At 50.8% G+C, this 15356-nt stretch overlaps 1 protein-coding gene across 1 annotated transcript in view; it reads right to left on the bottom strand.

Annotated features, from left to right (window-relative positions):
- The window catches only part of Syt17 (synaptotagmin 17), a 56086-nt gene that overhangs the window by 13824 nt on the left and 26906 nt on the right, over positions 1–15356 (bottom strand). The window contains exons 6-7 of the mRNA XM_026402494.2: positions 10515–10635; positions 8873–9028 (exon numbers count right to left, since the gene is read on the bottom strand). Coding sequence (XP_026258279.1) covers positions 8873–9028; positions 10515–10635 — 277 coding nt within the window. The remainder of the gene's footprint in view (positions 1–8872; positions 9029–10514; positions 10636–15356) is intronic.

Genomic DNA, 15356 nt, shown 5'->3' on the forward strand with positions numbered 1-15356 from the left:
GCCAGGAAAGGATGTATTATTTCTATCTTTCTGCTCTTGTTTCAATAACAAATGCAGCTCTTCGGGGTCAAAGGGCTGTCCACATGTTTGAGGGAGTAGTCATCTGGGTGCCCAGATTCTGGTCCAGATGACCCGGGTTTGAATCCTGCCTTCAGGAACTGGGACAAGGCACTCCGGAGGCTCTCATTGCCGGGTCTCTTCACCCACAAAACGGTAACAAACATGGTCTCAGCGTCACAGTGTTGCCATGAGGACGAGATGAGCTATTTCGTGCCCGACACTTGGAGCGGTGCCTGGCTCCGTAGGAAGCACTAGATGCGAGTTTGCTATTATTATGGTCAAATATGGCACGAACAACCCTGAGAGGGATTTTTATTCGAGTCTGATAGATGAAGAATAGAGTTAAAGGCATGAAAAGGTCTTGTTCAAAATGAGGCAGCTGCTAAGCTCTGGGAATCCAGCTTTCTGATTGCTAAGCCAAAGCCAGTTTCGCTAGAGCAAAAGGTTTCCTTGAAATGTCAGCTCACGCTGCGGCTGGCACCCTGCAGGCCCTGCGCTTGGAAAGGTCAAGCTGCTGACGACAGCACTGGCTGGGTGGGGGGCTGAAGTCAGGACCAGGTGACGGCCGGGGACGTCTAGAAACATGCTCCGGGTGTCTGACATCATCCCCCACAAGCCTGACCCGGGCGCTGGCCGAGCCCGAGCTGTCGCTTGCCCACAGTGAGGAAGCCTGGCCTCTGCTGGCTTCCTGCCCACTCGGCCCAGCTGGGGCCCTGCAGGGACACGTGTGGTTGGATAAACCCTCCGCTCCTCGGTACCCCACACCCCACAGGGAGACATCTGCAATAAGGCTCCATCCAAAGGCATCAAGTCATGCAACAGCCATTTCTTTGAGTGGGACACAAACCCCCAGGGGCTCCGGCAGCTGGCCTGGTCTTCAGAGGCTGCCTCGGGCTCCCAGATGATCCCGCCAAGTCTCACCACATGGGCCAACTGGGGCAGCCTTAAGGTGAAGCTGAGAGGCAAGTGCCACCGGGGCTCGGGGCTGTGCCAGGACAGCCCCAGGGTGACAGGTTTGCACTTCCATCTGCTGACTGCTGGCAGGAGTTCTGGCCTCTGCCCACTTGTAGGATCGACGTCCCCAATCCACGGAGCCCTCAGATACACCAAGCGCCGGGCTGAGAAGAGCACACACGTCCTTCCCTGTTGTCCCCACGACAGCCTGCAGGGTGGGAGCCAGGAGCTAGACAGGAAGCCCAGACTGGGCCCAGCTCAGTGGCCTGGCCCAGGGAATGGGCCTCCGCGTCCACCCCACCCACACGCTCCACCGGCTCCACCTCCAAAATTACAGTCCACTCAGCTGCTTCTCTGAACCCCTTCTGCCGCCTGCCTGGTCCAAGCCACCGTCTCCTGGCCCAACGCAGTCGCTTTCCGGAAGAATCCTTCTGTCACCGTCCTCCCTTGCTCTCCTGCAAGCCCCGGCTAACCTCAGGGATGATGCTTTTCAGACTCAAGATCATGTTCATTCCCTGGTCAAACCGCTACAAAGGCTCCTCAGTGAACTGAGGGGAAACCCCACAAAACTCTTTTCCCTCAGGATCTGCTGGACCTGCCCCTGCTAATTCTGCAGACTCGCGTGGTCTCCCTGCTCTGGCCATCTGGGGGTCCCCTGGGAGAACCAGAGAGAGGGTCTCCTTGCTGTTCAAAATGGGTTCCTCCGGGTCTTGCTGTCAGAAGTTCAGGGGCCGCTCCCGACTTACAGGGCCAGGATCTGCCTCTTAACAAGATCCCCAGGGGATGCTCACGCACGTCACCCGCCGCGTAGAGGTTCAGCGAGAGGAGCTGAGGGACCAACCAGCGTTAGCTGACCACTCAACCGCTGGCCAGCTGAGTGACTTTGGTAAGTCCCAGTTTGATAAATTCCTGCAGAGTGAGGAATGCTCCTTGCCCCAAGAGAGGTCTGGCCTCTGTCCTGGGCTCCTGAGAGTGACCTCTTCCCCCTGGAATGTCCTGCCTCAGAGGAGAGTCTGCGTGCTTCAGGGCTTTGGTGGCAGGTCATCCTGGCAATGTGACAAACGATGGGACTCCAGGGCCACACGGCATTAGTCCTAACTCCAGAGAAACTGATGAGGAAAGATATTAGCAGACCTCCGGAGGCGGGGCTGGAGTGGAAGGAAAGACACTTGGACAGAGTGTGACTGGACCACATCAAGTGCCACACACCAAGACTCGGTGAGCAGTGCTCTGTGTGGTCACACGGGTGGCCAGGAGGAGGTGACAGTGATAACTCCACCAGGGGCGGGTGACTGGGAGCTGGGAGGCTGATGGAGACGGTCCTATGGGCCTCCTGAACTTGAACCTGTGGCTCGTACCTGAAAGGAGGAAAAGTCTTGTGGGCACTGCTGTCTCCGACTGCGGGGGCTGAACCCATCGCATTTTCCCTCTCTGAGCTTCAGTTTCTCCAACTGAAAAACGGCCATGACACAGATTGTCCCTTATACGTTTGCTGAATGAGGATAATAGGGCACAGGAGGTTTACGGTGGACGTAAGTACCACTGTTGCCACTGTCTGGATAAGAAAATGGAAGATCAGAGAGGTAAAGCAATGTCTTCATAGACACACAGAAGCCACGTCTGGCCATACGGTGTCCCCAGGGGTTGCTAATGCCTTCTGGGAAGGAAGAACTGTGGTGGTGTGGCCGAGATGGGGTCCCAGCAACCTGGTAAGGAAGCCGCCTGAGTTCCTCCAGGGTCAGTTGCCCTCGCCCGCTTCTGTTCTCTTCTCTCCTTCCAAGATTCACATGGTGGAAGTTAGACCTCTCCATCTCTCTTCCTGGGTCCCAGTTTTCTTTTCTCTGTGGCCCAAGCTGCATAATTTCTCTCAATCTCTCTTCCAGCTCACTCTCTTCTTCCTCTATCGTCATCATTCTGTCATTCGGCCCACCCAGTGAGTATTTTATTTCAGTTATTGTGCTTCTTCCGTTATAAAATTTCCAATTGGGGAAAAAAATTCCATTTGGTCTTCAAAAAAAAAAACAAAAACAAAAAAACTAAACTACTACTCTGTGCTGAAATTCCCTATTTACTATTGTTCTCAAGAGGGTTTGCCGTACCTTTTGGAACATGGTTATCATCCATGCTTTAAAGTCTGATTGTTCCCATATCTAGGCTACCCTGCAGTTGGTATCTGTCCATCCTAATTTCTCTAAGAATTTGTCAGATTTCCCCAGTCCTCATAAATCAAGTCATTTCAAATTGTATCCTCGTCATTTTGAACATTATGAGACTTCCGTGTCTTGTTTAAATCCTGCAGCATGCATTGATGTGTCAGCAGCTGACCAGGTTAGGTCCTGACCACAGGTTCTCATCTGCCATCTGCAGACTGTGACTGCAATGTCAACTCTGTTTGCCAAGCCTAGGCAGTGCTGCTCACATCTGCCCCTCTGAGGTGTCCCCTAGGGCCCAGTTTAGGACCTGGGTTAGGGACTACCTGTAGCTCAGTTCTGAAAGCCCACGTGATACCATCTGGGGTGAGATCAGCTTGTGAGCAGCTTGAAGTTCATGCACAAGTTCGTGATTCTTTATCAATCTCCCCGCTTTGTAATCGTCCCCACACTCTGCCTCCCAGGGGTGCACCTTCATGGCCTCTGGTTAGAGAGCATGGCCTTTAGTCTTCCTCCACTCACTCCCCGTGACCAGGTCTGCAGCTCAGTGGCAAGGCCAGCTCTTGCTGTGACCTGTCTCCCATCTGCCAATCACAGGGAACAGCAGGAAGCACAAACTGGTCTGGTCCTGTGGCCGGGTTGGCACAGATCTAGCATCCGTCCCTGGCTGCTGGACACGGCACCAGCTGGCAGCTTTGGGGTGCTGGCGATTAGGTGAGGGAGATGCTGGAGAGGCGGGCACAGGCAGCTGGGCCGAGCTGTCCACCACCCGGGTGCCAGCATTTTGACTCTCTCACACTGTGATGATTAAAACGGCAGACAGGATTTTCCAAGCGTCCATTTCTGCACTGGATGGGCCCATATGCTGATTCGTCTCTAATTCCCATAAGAGGCATGATTTGCTATATTTGATACAGGAGGAAGCTGGCACTCAGAAAGGTGGAGTCACTTGCTTGAGGTCACCTAGCTGGTTGACAGGGGGGCCCAGATCCAAACCCAGGTCTGCGCGATGCCAGGGGCCATCCCTCTGGGTAGGGTCCATCGATTCCCAGCAGCATCAGGAGCATCCTGTCTGCTAGTTATGGAGCACTAACTATGTACAGGGCGCAATCTAAAGCTTACACTATGAAGGACTGAGGCCGGACGCTCATGACAGAGGAAGAACTTGGGGCTCCCCAAAAGGGGTATCATTTACCCAATGTCAAGGGCTTGCCAGGTGGGAGGCGAGATCTGAACCAAATCGTAACCCGCTGCGATCCATACGATGATGGGCCTGCAACCCTCTCGAGGAGGCAGAGCTGGGCTGGTGCCCAAGGGGTCAGGGCATAAGGGCAGAGGGGGGAAGACTTATGAAAGTCTGCAGAGAGGAGGTGGCAGCTGGGCAGAGGCAGGGCCAGGACTGTGAGGGACATCTGTGTCTTAGAACAAGCCCACGGCCTCCGTCTCAGACAGGCTGGGCCCCTCTCAGACAGGATATCCTGTCTCCTCTGCTGGGTATCCTCAGCTTCTCCAGGGTCCTGCTTTTCAAATGTGTCCTCTGGTGCCCACTGGTCCAGGGCCAGCCCTGCCTTCCAGGCCTCTCAGCTGTTCCTGCCCATCTCCCCACCCATCTCATTGCCCCAGCAGATTCAATTAACCAATTTGATGCTCCAGCTGCAGAAAGCCAAGTAATTATGGAAAACAGACCAGGTGCCTTGGAACTTGCTCTCACAGTGGGGCCTGGGAGGCCTCCAAACAGACAGCAAGCTGGGAGGGAGGCAGAGCCATCTAGGCCAAGGCCGGCCAGCCCAGCCTGCATAAGAGAGCTCTCTGGCCAGCTCTGACAAATACAGATGCTCCCCAAAGAGCAAAACAAAAGCAGAGACCCAGGCTGGTTCTGTTACTATGGGCTGGGGCTTGGTCATCAGGAATTTTTAAAAGTCTTTGTCCCATTTTCTGTTGCTATAACGAAATACCTGAGGCTGGAGAATTTATTAAGAAGAAAGGTTCATTTGGCTCCTACCTGGGTATTTTTTTTTTTTTTGGATCTTCCCAAACTGAAACTGTGTACTCAATAAGCACTATGTACTCAATAACTGTGTACTCAATAACTCCCTATGCCTCCCCTCCCATTCCCTAAGGACCTTCATTCTGTTCTCTATGATTGTGACTACTCTGCGTACTTCAAATAGATGAAATCATGCACTGTGAGTCCTTTAATGACTGCCCATCTTCAATGTTTATCCATGTTGGGGCAGGTGATGGATTTTCCTTCTTTTTTAAGGCTGAGTAATATTCCACTGTATGGACAGACCACAGTTTCTTTATCCATTCATTCCTGCTTGGACACTTGGGTATTTTGCCCCATTGAGTTATTGTGAATAATGCTGCTGTGAACATTGGTGTACAAATATCTGTCCATGCTTTGAATTCCTTTGCAAATATACCTTGACACAGAATCGCTACATCATATGACAATTCCATTTCTAATATTTTGAAGTATCGCCATTCAGTTTCTTTCTTTCCTCCTTCTCCTTCCTTCCCTCCCTTTCTTCCTTCCAAAGTGGCCCAAAGACCTCCGGGGCCAGCTTCACTTTCCTTGGGTTCTGTAAACCTTCCTGCATTTCCCAGAAGGACTCTGGACCACACGTTGCTATCTCAGGAGTCAAAAAGTAAAGTAAATACTCCCCTTTCTTTTCTTTTCTGTCTTCCTTTAAACAAAACAAAACAACCCTCAGTTGCAGAAATCACCTAATTGAAAGTTGCAGGGGAAGAACCCTCCTCCACACAGGGAAGGGAACTATTCAGAAAGCCCAGCCCAGCCGCTAATTGCTAATTGCGGGTTTGTATTGGGGATTCTTGGCAAATGCTTAAATTGCACATCAACCTGACTTTTGTGATGAAGTGTTTGGAAACACACAAGGGGGCTGGGTTTGAGATCCTCAGCCTGGAGGTGACAGCGCGCTGCTTTCTCTGCTGACAAATAAAGCAAGTGAGAATCTTGTGGATTTGCATTCAGGAGAGCGGCAGCTTTGCCTGGATTTCTACAGGCTGCACCCCCATTTCCTCTACTATCCCAGCCAGTGGCCTGTATATAAAATGCCAGCCAGCCGTGATTCCTACTCACACTGTGGCTCCGAACCCTGACTGAACATCAGAAATATCTGGGTGCCTTAAAAATACATTTACATATGTCGGGCACAGTGGTGCACACCTGTCATCCCAGCAGCTCGGGAGGCTGAGGCAGGAGGATGGCGAGTTCAGAGCCAGCCTCGACAACTTAGTGAGGCCCTGAGCAACTCAGTGAGACTCTGTCCCTCGGGAGGCTGAGGCAGGAGGATTGCAAAGCCAGCCTCAACAACTTAGTGAGGCCCTGTTTCAAAATAAAATATAAAAAAGGACCAGGATGTGGCTCAGTGGTTAAGCGCCCCTGAGTTCAATCTCCAGTCCCCCGCAAAATAGTTGTGAGAGTGCTCACTCTGTGCTAGGGACAGTGCCCTGCACTGTGTGTGTGCTGATCTTGTGGATCTACCTAGTGATCCTTAGAGGGGTCTTTGTTATTCCCGTTTCACAGATGAGCAAAACCTAAGCACATAGACTGGCCAAGGGCCACCAAGGTGACTGAGTGGCAAAGTTGGGACCCAGGCTGGATCTCCGGCCTGTGCACTCAACCCCTGACCTTCTGGTCCTTGGTCCTTGTACACCTTTCTGTCATGTCACTCAATGTAACAGGCATGTGCTGCTTTTGTAGGAAAATTTTAGATGAAATATGGAAGTGTCGGGGCTCCCAGGGCCCTCTGAGGTCCCCTCTTCGTCCAAGCAGGCCACAGGAAGTCTTTTATTCCAGTCCAGGTTGGAAATAGATATTCACGCCTTGATCTGCGTTTTGGTTCAACCTCACTCCCTCGGCCTGCTCGCCTGCCACTCAGGGACTGGACAGTCACTGATCTGTCTGGGCCTGACACCTTGGAGGGGGCGGCCCTGGTCTGTAACAGCAGCTGTCTCAGGCTGCACCAGTGAGGATCGTGAGATCTGCACAGGGCAGGCCACAGGCCCTGAGAAGGTCCAGAGTCAAGAGGCCCATGGGGGGTCTCCGAGAATGGACACGGGCAATATAGGAAGTGTAACCAGCTTGTGCAGAGGGAGCCTTGCACGAGGGTTCTTCAGCCCTGAGCTCGTGGGAGACCTGGGGCCAGGGAGTCTAGACTAGATCTAAGCAGAGAGCTTCCATTTGCCCCAGAGCAGGACTCCTCAAGGGGTGACGTTGGGCCCCCAATGCCAGCCCTACCAGGTGCTGGAGGAAACGCAGACCTTTGACCTGTCGAGCTGGCAAGACCAGAGCTTGAGGGCTTGGGTGGGCTGCGTAGCCTGAGTCACTAGACCTGTAACCTGAGGACGACAATAGTGACTGACTGACAGGGCGGGTCATGGTGAATGTTATCCGTGACATAGGGACGTACCTACTGTGATAAGGACACACGGAATGATACTGTGACTTTCACTGAATATGATCTCCTGTGTGCGAGGCTTCTGAGACAGCTCCGGCTGATCCCTACCTCACACCATTTTTACCCTTGTGAAATCCCTTCCTCCTGAATGTGGGCAGGACCCAGTGAGTCGCTCCAATGAATAGAACCGGGCGAGAGTGACAGTATGTTACTTCCAGTATCAGATGACAAAAGATTCCTCCTATCCCTCTGTCGCTCCTTCACTTGACCACCACAATGGAAGCCGTCTGCCATGCCGTGAACTGCCCCATGGAGCAGTCCACACCGCAAGGAATCGAGGAAGATCATTGGCCAACCACCGGGAAGGGACCGAGACCCCCAGTCCAACAGCCTGCAGGGAACTGAGTCCTGCCATCCCAGACCCTCACAATGAATCCAACCACACATATGATTATGGTGCACCAATAAATAAATAAACAAATAACCACAATAAAAAAGAAAACAGAGCTTCCCGGGTTGGGCCTTCAGATGAGCCTGCAGCCCCAGCCAACTCCCTGACTGCCACCTTGTCAGAGATGCTCAGTCAGAGCCACTCAGCAAGACTCTGACTATGCTCCCCAGCACAGGAACTGTGATTGTTGATGTAAGCTACAGTGCGACTACTGCACCCTGGAAACAAGACTAAATCACACCCTGGAAGAAAGCAGACTGAACTCTACAGGAAAGTGGCAGATGATGCCTTTACTTAAACATTCTATCCTCCGGGAATGCTTTCAAAATCCTCCTCTCTGAGTTATTGACTCTATTTTCTTATCCGTACCCCTATTAGACTAAGGAACTTGAATCATCATCATCATCATCATCAAAGATTCCACACAGTGAGCACTTATTATGTACCAGGTACTGTTCTGTGGTCATTAGATACTTATTCATCACAAGAATCTTATGATACAAGCACCATAATCTTATGATACAAGCACCCCAGTGAGAAAACAGAAGCTCAGAGGCAGCGTTCAGTGACCGGTCAAAGATCTGAGTTATCATGTGGCAGTCCCGGGAAATCTAGCTCCGGAGTCAGATTCGTAACACAGAACCATTTTCTTACACGGCTCCACGGTCTTGCCCAAGTTCACAGACGGTCAGTGGATTCACACTCAGCTGGCTGAACATCCGACACGACGTCCCTAAACACAACTCACTCCAGATGCCTTTCATCTCTAGGACAAGAAGGGGTGGAACGGGCCTCACCTGGGCTTCCTCGAGGTCTGGGAGGCTACCTACCTGTGAACACGAGGCTGGCATTCTCCAGTTCTTCTTGGGGAACCTTGAAGCTAAAGGACTCATTGTAGAAAGGGTCAATGGTGCCTCTTAGGAAGGATGTCTTCTTGGTTTTCACGAGCTTGAGTCCGTGCACCAGCTGGATTTTCACAAATGGGTCTGAGATTTGGACACAGCATCAGAGAACGTTGAAGACCATGAAAACGAATCCACTCACCCCTCCACTAGGACCACCCCCTCCACCAGTCCAGAACTCTCTTTCATTGATTAAGTTCCCATCCATCCATCTCTTCTATCCTCCACGCACCATTTCCCCATCCATTCCTTATCTGCTCATCCTTGTCCTTCTTCCTCAGGTATCTAACATGTACCAACTTCCCCCAGGTTTCAGTCACGGAGCTCATTTTAAGATAAGAAAACTGAGGACTCAACAGAACAAATGATTTACTCAAGCTCAGACCAGTAGAGTTAAAACCAGGCTCAGAGGTTACCCTGGATCTTTGTCTGCTGACAGATTTATCACGCCAGGGAGCTCACAGCCCACCCACAGGAGAAAAGAGATTGACGAATTATAAATATCATCCTTCGATCATTTTATAGGGACTCATGTACATTAACTAATTTAACATTTATTTAAGCTCTCAATGCAATGAGATGAATACTGTTATTATGCCAACTTTTGAGATGGAGACATCGAGGCATTTAGAGAAGTTAAATAACTTCCCCCAAGACCACATCATCTGTATGCAGCGGAACTGAGATTTGGTTCCAGGAAGTTTGACTCCTGAACCTTTTTACTCATTCATCACACAGTCTCTCTCCCACTGGGATGAGTCTGAAACCCTCCAAACCTCACACCATTCCTTCCACCAGTTCCCTTGAAATCCCCTGTTTTACAATGTGTCTTTTGAGCATGCAATGTGTCTTCTAGACTCAGTTGTCACCTTATTGCAAATATAATCTATTTTGTTTATTGCATTTAGAGAAAACACTGAACTTAAGAGGTGCCAGGGACCGTGGCTATTTTCACAAGAATACCTTTTGCTGTCATGGGAGAAGCTACATACAAATGTCCCAACACCTGTTCCAGTTCATTAAAGGTCATGTTTGAGTTGGTTTTGCTATAGACACTTAACACATCATAGTCCTTTCAATTAACACATAGCCCTTTCAAAGCTGGGGTGTATAAAGATTTATGCTACACATGGAATGAGCTGGGGGTGAAAAAAGAAACAACCAGGCTGTGCCCACCACGCTGGTGGATTGGAATACAAAGTCCTTACACACTACCGCCACCTAGAGCATGGTGTCTCTATTGCAGGCACAGTTTTGAGAAGGTGAGCAACCTCCTCGCGGCTTCGTGTGTTCAAAGACAATCTAGATTTTTCAGGAGTGATCACACCTGGTCACAGTCCACTCCCCAGTTCAAATAGGGCTCCCAAGATGGTATCAAGTACCTACTTCATCCTAAGAGATGTTTGATCATTTATTTTCCTTCTTGAACTAGCATCCTAATTCTGAATGCTATCCACTCTCCCAAGGCCTTATCGAGAGAACACAGGATGCAGAAAAATCAGGTCCCCCAAACAAACACAGATGTCCCCTTAAAGAATTTAGTGTGGGGGGGAGGTAGATCTGAGTGTACCTGAGCCTTGGCTCACATCGGTCTGAAGAAGCTGCTTGGCTCGAATGATGTCCACATTCAGTCTCCCGGCACTCGGGAGGTAATTCAGAGACAGGAGCAGCTCCCCCAGCTCCACTTCATTCTGCAGAGAAAAAAAATGGTGAGAAAGTCGCTTGTTTTTTTCTTTTTCTCTCTCATTCCTTTTGCACCCACCATGCAAGAGACGGATTCCAGCAGCTTCTAAATGAGTAGCTGTGGGTGGATCCGTTGACAGTGGGTGCCTGTCTCGTTGACTTCTTTTAGATTCTGCCTCCAATTATTTTCTCCAGTCCATCACAGAATGTTTTCTTCTGCCCTTAGAGCCCTTAACAGCAGCAACCACAATTTTAACAACAAAAGTTTGGATAATTTAAAAAATGCAAGATGTCACGTATTAGGCTGAGTGCTCTCTATATGTCATAGCAAATTTAATCTTCATAATGAGTCCCCGAGGAGTTAGTTTATTTACTGACTGAACAGATGAAGAAACGGAGGCTCAGAGGGGTTAAGTAACATGTCCAAGGCCACACAGCACGAAAGTGGTAGGACTGGCCTTTAGAGCCAAGGAAGCTGCGGGACGGTGGGGCACAGGCTCAGGCTGCCATTTTGACAGGGAGACCAACTCTCTCTGAGAGGTGAGGCTGGCGGACGGCTCCAAATGTCATGAAGGACTGAGGCTCTGGAGGCAGGGAGGGGGCTCACCAAGCAGAGGGGACAGTGAGGGTCAGGGCCGGTGGCGGAGGAAGGAATGAACTCGGTGTGTTTAAGGGACAGAGGAAAGGCCAGGAAGAGCTGATGCGAGAGACGTCCATCAGAGCCAGAGCAAGTTGTCCAGCGCTGTCCCCCTTGGCCACCCCCAAGGCCACCCTCACAGGACTCAGGAGGAGGAGGAGAGGCCATCTCCTAGGCCCTCAGCACCTACAGGCCTTTCCTGGTTGGACCGGGCGGCTCTCCTTCCTGGGGCCCGAACACCCCATCAGCAAGGCAGCTGCCCATGCGTCCCCAGGGTCTCTGACAGCCACTGATCTCCTAGAAAGAGTCTCAGATCTTTCTAGCAAAGCCCTTTCCCTCCTCCTTCCCCCTGAGGACACAAGCTTCGCCCATGCTGTCCCCACCCCGAGCCCGGGATGGCGTGTCTTCTGGCCAAGCGTCGGCCTCGATCCTCTCCCTCCTGCGGGACGGGAGCCATCAATTTGCACAAGACGGATGTCTGGAGTCAGGGGACAGCTGGTGGAAGATAGAGAGGGCGCTCGCTGAGCCCCGTCAGAGGGTCTGCTGATCCGCGTAACCAACATTCATTCCATAACCTACGTCGACAAGACGTGGCCCCGGGGGCGAGTGCGGGGAACGTGGGAAACAGCCACAGTTCCAGAGGTGGCACCCCCATTAGAAAGGCCACAGCAAACAGATCAATAATTACACAAAAGCAGAAAGTGGCAGGTGTGGGCAAGGTTGTAACTCTGCTGGTGACAATGCCACATGGCGCGGCCACTGTGGTCAGCCACTGTGGCAGCTCCCACAAAGGTTGCACACGGAGCTCCCACGCAGGCCAGCGAGTCTACTCACAGGTAATCCCACCCCCCCAGAGCAGAAAACACGCAGCCGCACCAAAACCTGCTCCCCAACGTTCACAACAGCCCCAAGGGGGAGAGGCCCAGTGTCCACCATGGGGAAAAACAACTTATGGTCCATCCAGGTGATGGGTGCTCTTCAGATACGATGAGGAACGGGGCGCTGACAGGTGCTACAATGTGGGTGAACCTTGAGGTCATGCTCAGTCCAAGAAGCCAGACACAAAAGATCACATTTGGTAGGACTCCATCCAGACCCGCAAACCCACAGGGACAGGAAGCAGAATGAGCAGCTGCTGGGGCCTAGGAGCGGTGGGCAAAGCAGTGTGACTGCTTCATGGGCACAGGGTCTCCTTTGGTGATAGAATGTTCTGGAATTCGAGGTGATGGCGGCACACCACGGGGTGTGGACTCAATGTCGCTGAATCACATACTTTGAAATGGCTGAATTTATGTTTATATGAATTTCACCTCAATTAAAAAAAAATTATAGGGCTTATGTGTTAATGGGCCATAGGAACCAGACCCAGGAAGACTGAAGTACAGCCTATTCCCTGCAGGGGCGGGGACAGAAAGGGCTTCATGCAGAAGGAGATACTTGGGCCAGGCCTTGAAAGGTACGTAGGATTTGGTCAGGTTTATTCTACTGCTGAGAAATGTTACAGCAAAGGGCTTCCATGCGAATTCTGCTCCTGAACTTCCCCATCTTACCACATAAAGCCCCAAGTGACTTGTATTTATAATAAAGTAGCCAATGATGCTTAAAAACTTAAGATTTTTAAGATGAATTAGGAATCTCCTTACAAATAACATCACCCCTCTTTGCATTCTCGGTTTGTGTGGGTAAGTGGGAAAGAATGCTGGCTTCCCCTTAGGCAGAACAGGTGCGTGCTCTGGACCCCCAGAAGCAGGTGAGTTCCTCCACCTCCACTTCAAATAACAGAAATATATTTGGGAGGGAAAGGAGTGGATATTTCAGTAATAACAATGAAGGAATCATTGAGACACGAGGACCTTGCTGAGATTGACAGTTGAGAACTGTTACTATTTTGAATGGCATAAGGTAGGAATTGGGGCCTCAAGGTCTTTATTTTAACCCAGACCTGGAGAAAGTGCAGAGTCCCCCATTTGAACATCTGCCCCAGAAGGTGTAGCACAGAGGATCAGCAGCAGCCCACGTGGGCATCAGAAACTCTAGCTCATGCCTAGCACACTTGAGGCCCTGGGTTCCTTCCCCAGCACCTTAGAAACAAAACCAAAAGCCAAAACCAACTGCAGTTCTAAAAACCAGAAGGCAAAAATGTCCCCCCAAGGTTTCCTGGAGCCAGAGTCTTTTTAATTCCTCTTCCCCTGCGGAAGTATCTGATACTACATTTAAAAGCTGACCAGTAGCCAGTGGATAAAGAACTTCAAACGTGGAAACCGAAAGCAGGGCCACCTCATCCAGAAGCTCCCCAACCCATGGCCCCCCAAGACAGATCGTGGAGTTAATGGTGCCCTTTGCAGATGCCCGTAAAGTACTGGTGGATTAAAACTGCACCAACTCGGGGTGATTTTGCCCTTTCCCCATCTTCTTCAGGGATGTTTGACAATGTCACCACAGTTTTGATGGCCACAACTTGGGATAAGGATGCCACTGGCATCTGGTCTGGTGGGAAGACGTCAAGGATACTGCTAAACATCCTACAAGGTGCAGACAGCTTCCTCTTGCCTCAATGAAGAATGATCTGACTGCAAATATTCATAGTGCCCGGATTGAGAAATCCTGAACCAAACCCATGAATCCTGGGCTCCTTCAGGTTTCTCTCTTGGACACAACTCTGGCCAAGCGAATTGTTAACAGGAACCAGACTTGAACTCTTCTGCAATCAATTTCAGAAAAGACCGTTCCCTGCCTCAGTGGAACTTGTCCTGAACCTTCTTCAGACCCCAAGAGGCCAAAGCACCAGCTCCCAGTCAGAACCGGGAAAGGCCGAGCTACGGTTCCCCTCCTTCCACTTCCTTCCCATAGGATAATCCTCCCAGGAAGTGGGCTCGCCGTCCCAAGGAGAGTGGATGCTTGTTCTGGAAGGGTCTCGTTCCTGAAGTCCCCTTTCCCTTAACCAAATTTAGTACAATAATGTTGGATGCCGGAGCTGAAATAATTCAGCGGCACACTCCATAAAAGAAAACAGAACCATGCCTTTCGCTCTTCTCCCTCTTTAAAATCCTCCATGGCTCTTAAAATCTAGAGCTCTCAGCCTGGTCTGCAGCGGGATCCGCCCCCCTCGGCACTTCTGACACTTGCAAGGCGTCCTTCTTCACCGTGGAGGGCTGTCCTGTGCACTGTAGGACAGTAGGTCCCCAGCGTCCACCAGCTGGGAGCCAGTGGCATCCCCTCCCCACTCCTGTGACAACCCCAAATGTCTCCGGGCATTGCAATGTCCCCTGAGGGTAAAACCACCCGGCTGAGAACTACCCATCAGAAGGACCTAAATGAGTTGGCAGAACCCATCCACCAACCACGTCTTCCTTCTATTTTTTGAGAACACAAGATTCCTCCAAGGCTTGCCTCTGCTGTTTCCTGGGAATCTCAGGTCAAATGTCACCTTCTCATCTAAGCTTTCCGTGGCCGTCCCACTACAAACAGCCCCCTGTGTCTATCAGACCACTTTGTCTTATTTCCTTCATGATACTTTGTTCTTTCCTTGTTCTTTCCTGATATTTTCTTGCTCTCCCTAAAGGCCAGGACGGTGCCCATCCGCCTGCTACTGTAGATGATCCACCTTGTGATGGTTCGACTCATGATCTATTTCCACTTTACAGTGACATGAAAGGAATCGCCACTCAGTAGAAACCATCCTTTGACTTTTGATCTTTCCCTGGCCTAGTGATATGTGGTCTTGCAATGCTCCGGCTGTGGCAGTGAGCTCAGCTCCCAATCAGTCACATGATCAAAGGAGAAACGAGGAGTGTGCTGTGTTGCTGAGCTGGGATGTTTGGTAGGTTAGATGGTGCAATGGTCAGCTTTCCCTCACTGTAACAACATACTTGAGATAATCAACTTATAAAGAAGAAAGGTTTATTTTGGTTCACAGTTTCAGAACTTTGATTCCATGATCTGTTGGCTCCTTTGCTTTGGGGCTGTGGTGAGGCAGCACATCATGGTTGGAGTACATGGTGGAACAAACCCATTCACTTCATGGGCAGGAGGTGAAGGAGGGGAAGAGGAAGGGGTTAGGGTCTCATTCTCCCTTTCAACGGCACACCTCCA

Source organism: Urocitellus parryii, chromosome 9 (genome assembly GCF_045843805.1).
Source record: "Urocitellus parryii isolate mUroPar1 chromosome 9, mUroPar1.hap1, whole genome shotgun sequence".
NCBI lineage: Eukaryota > Metazoa > Chordata > Mammalia > Rodentia > Sciuridae > Urocitellus > Urocitellus parryii.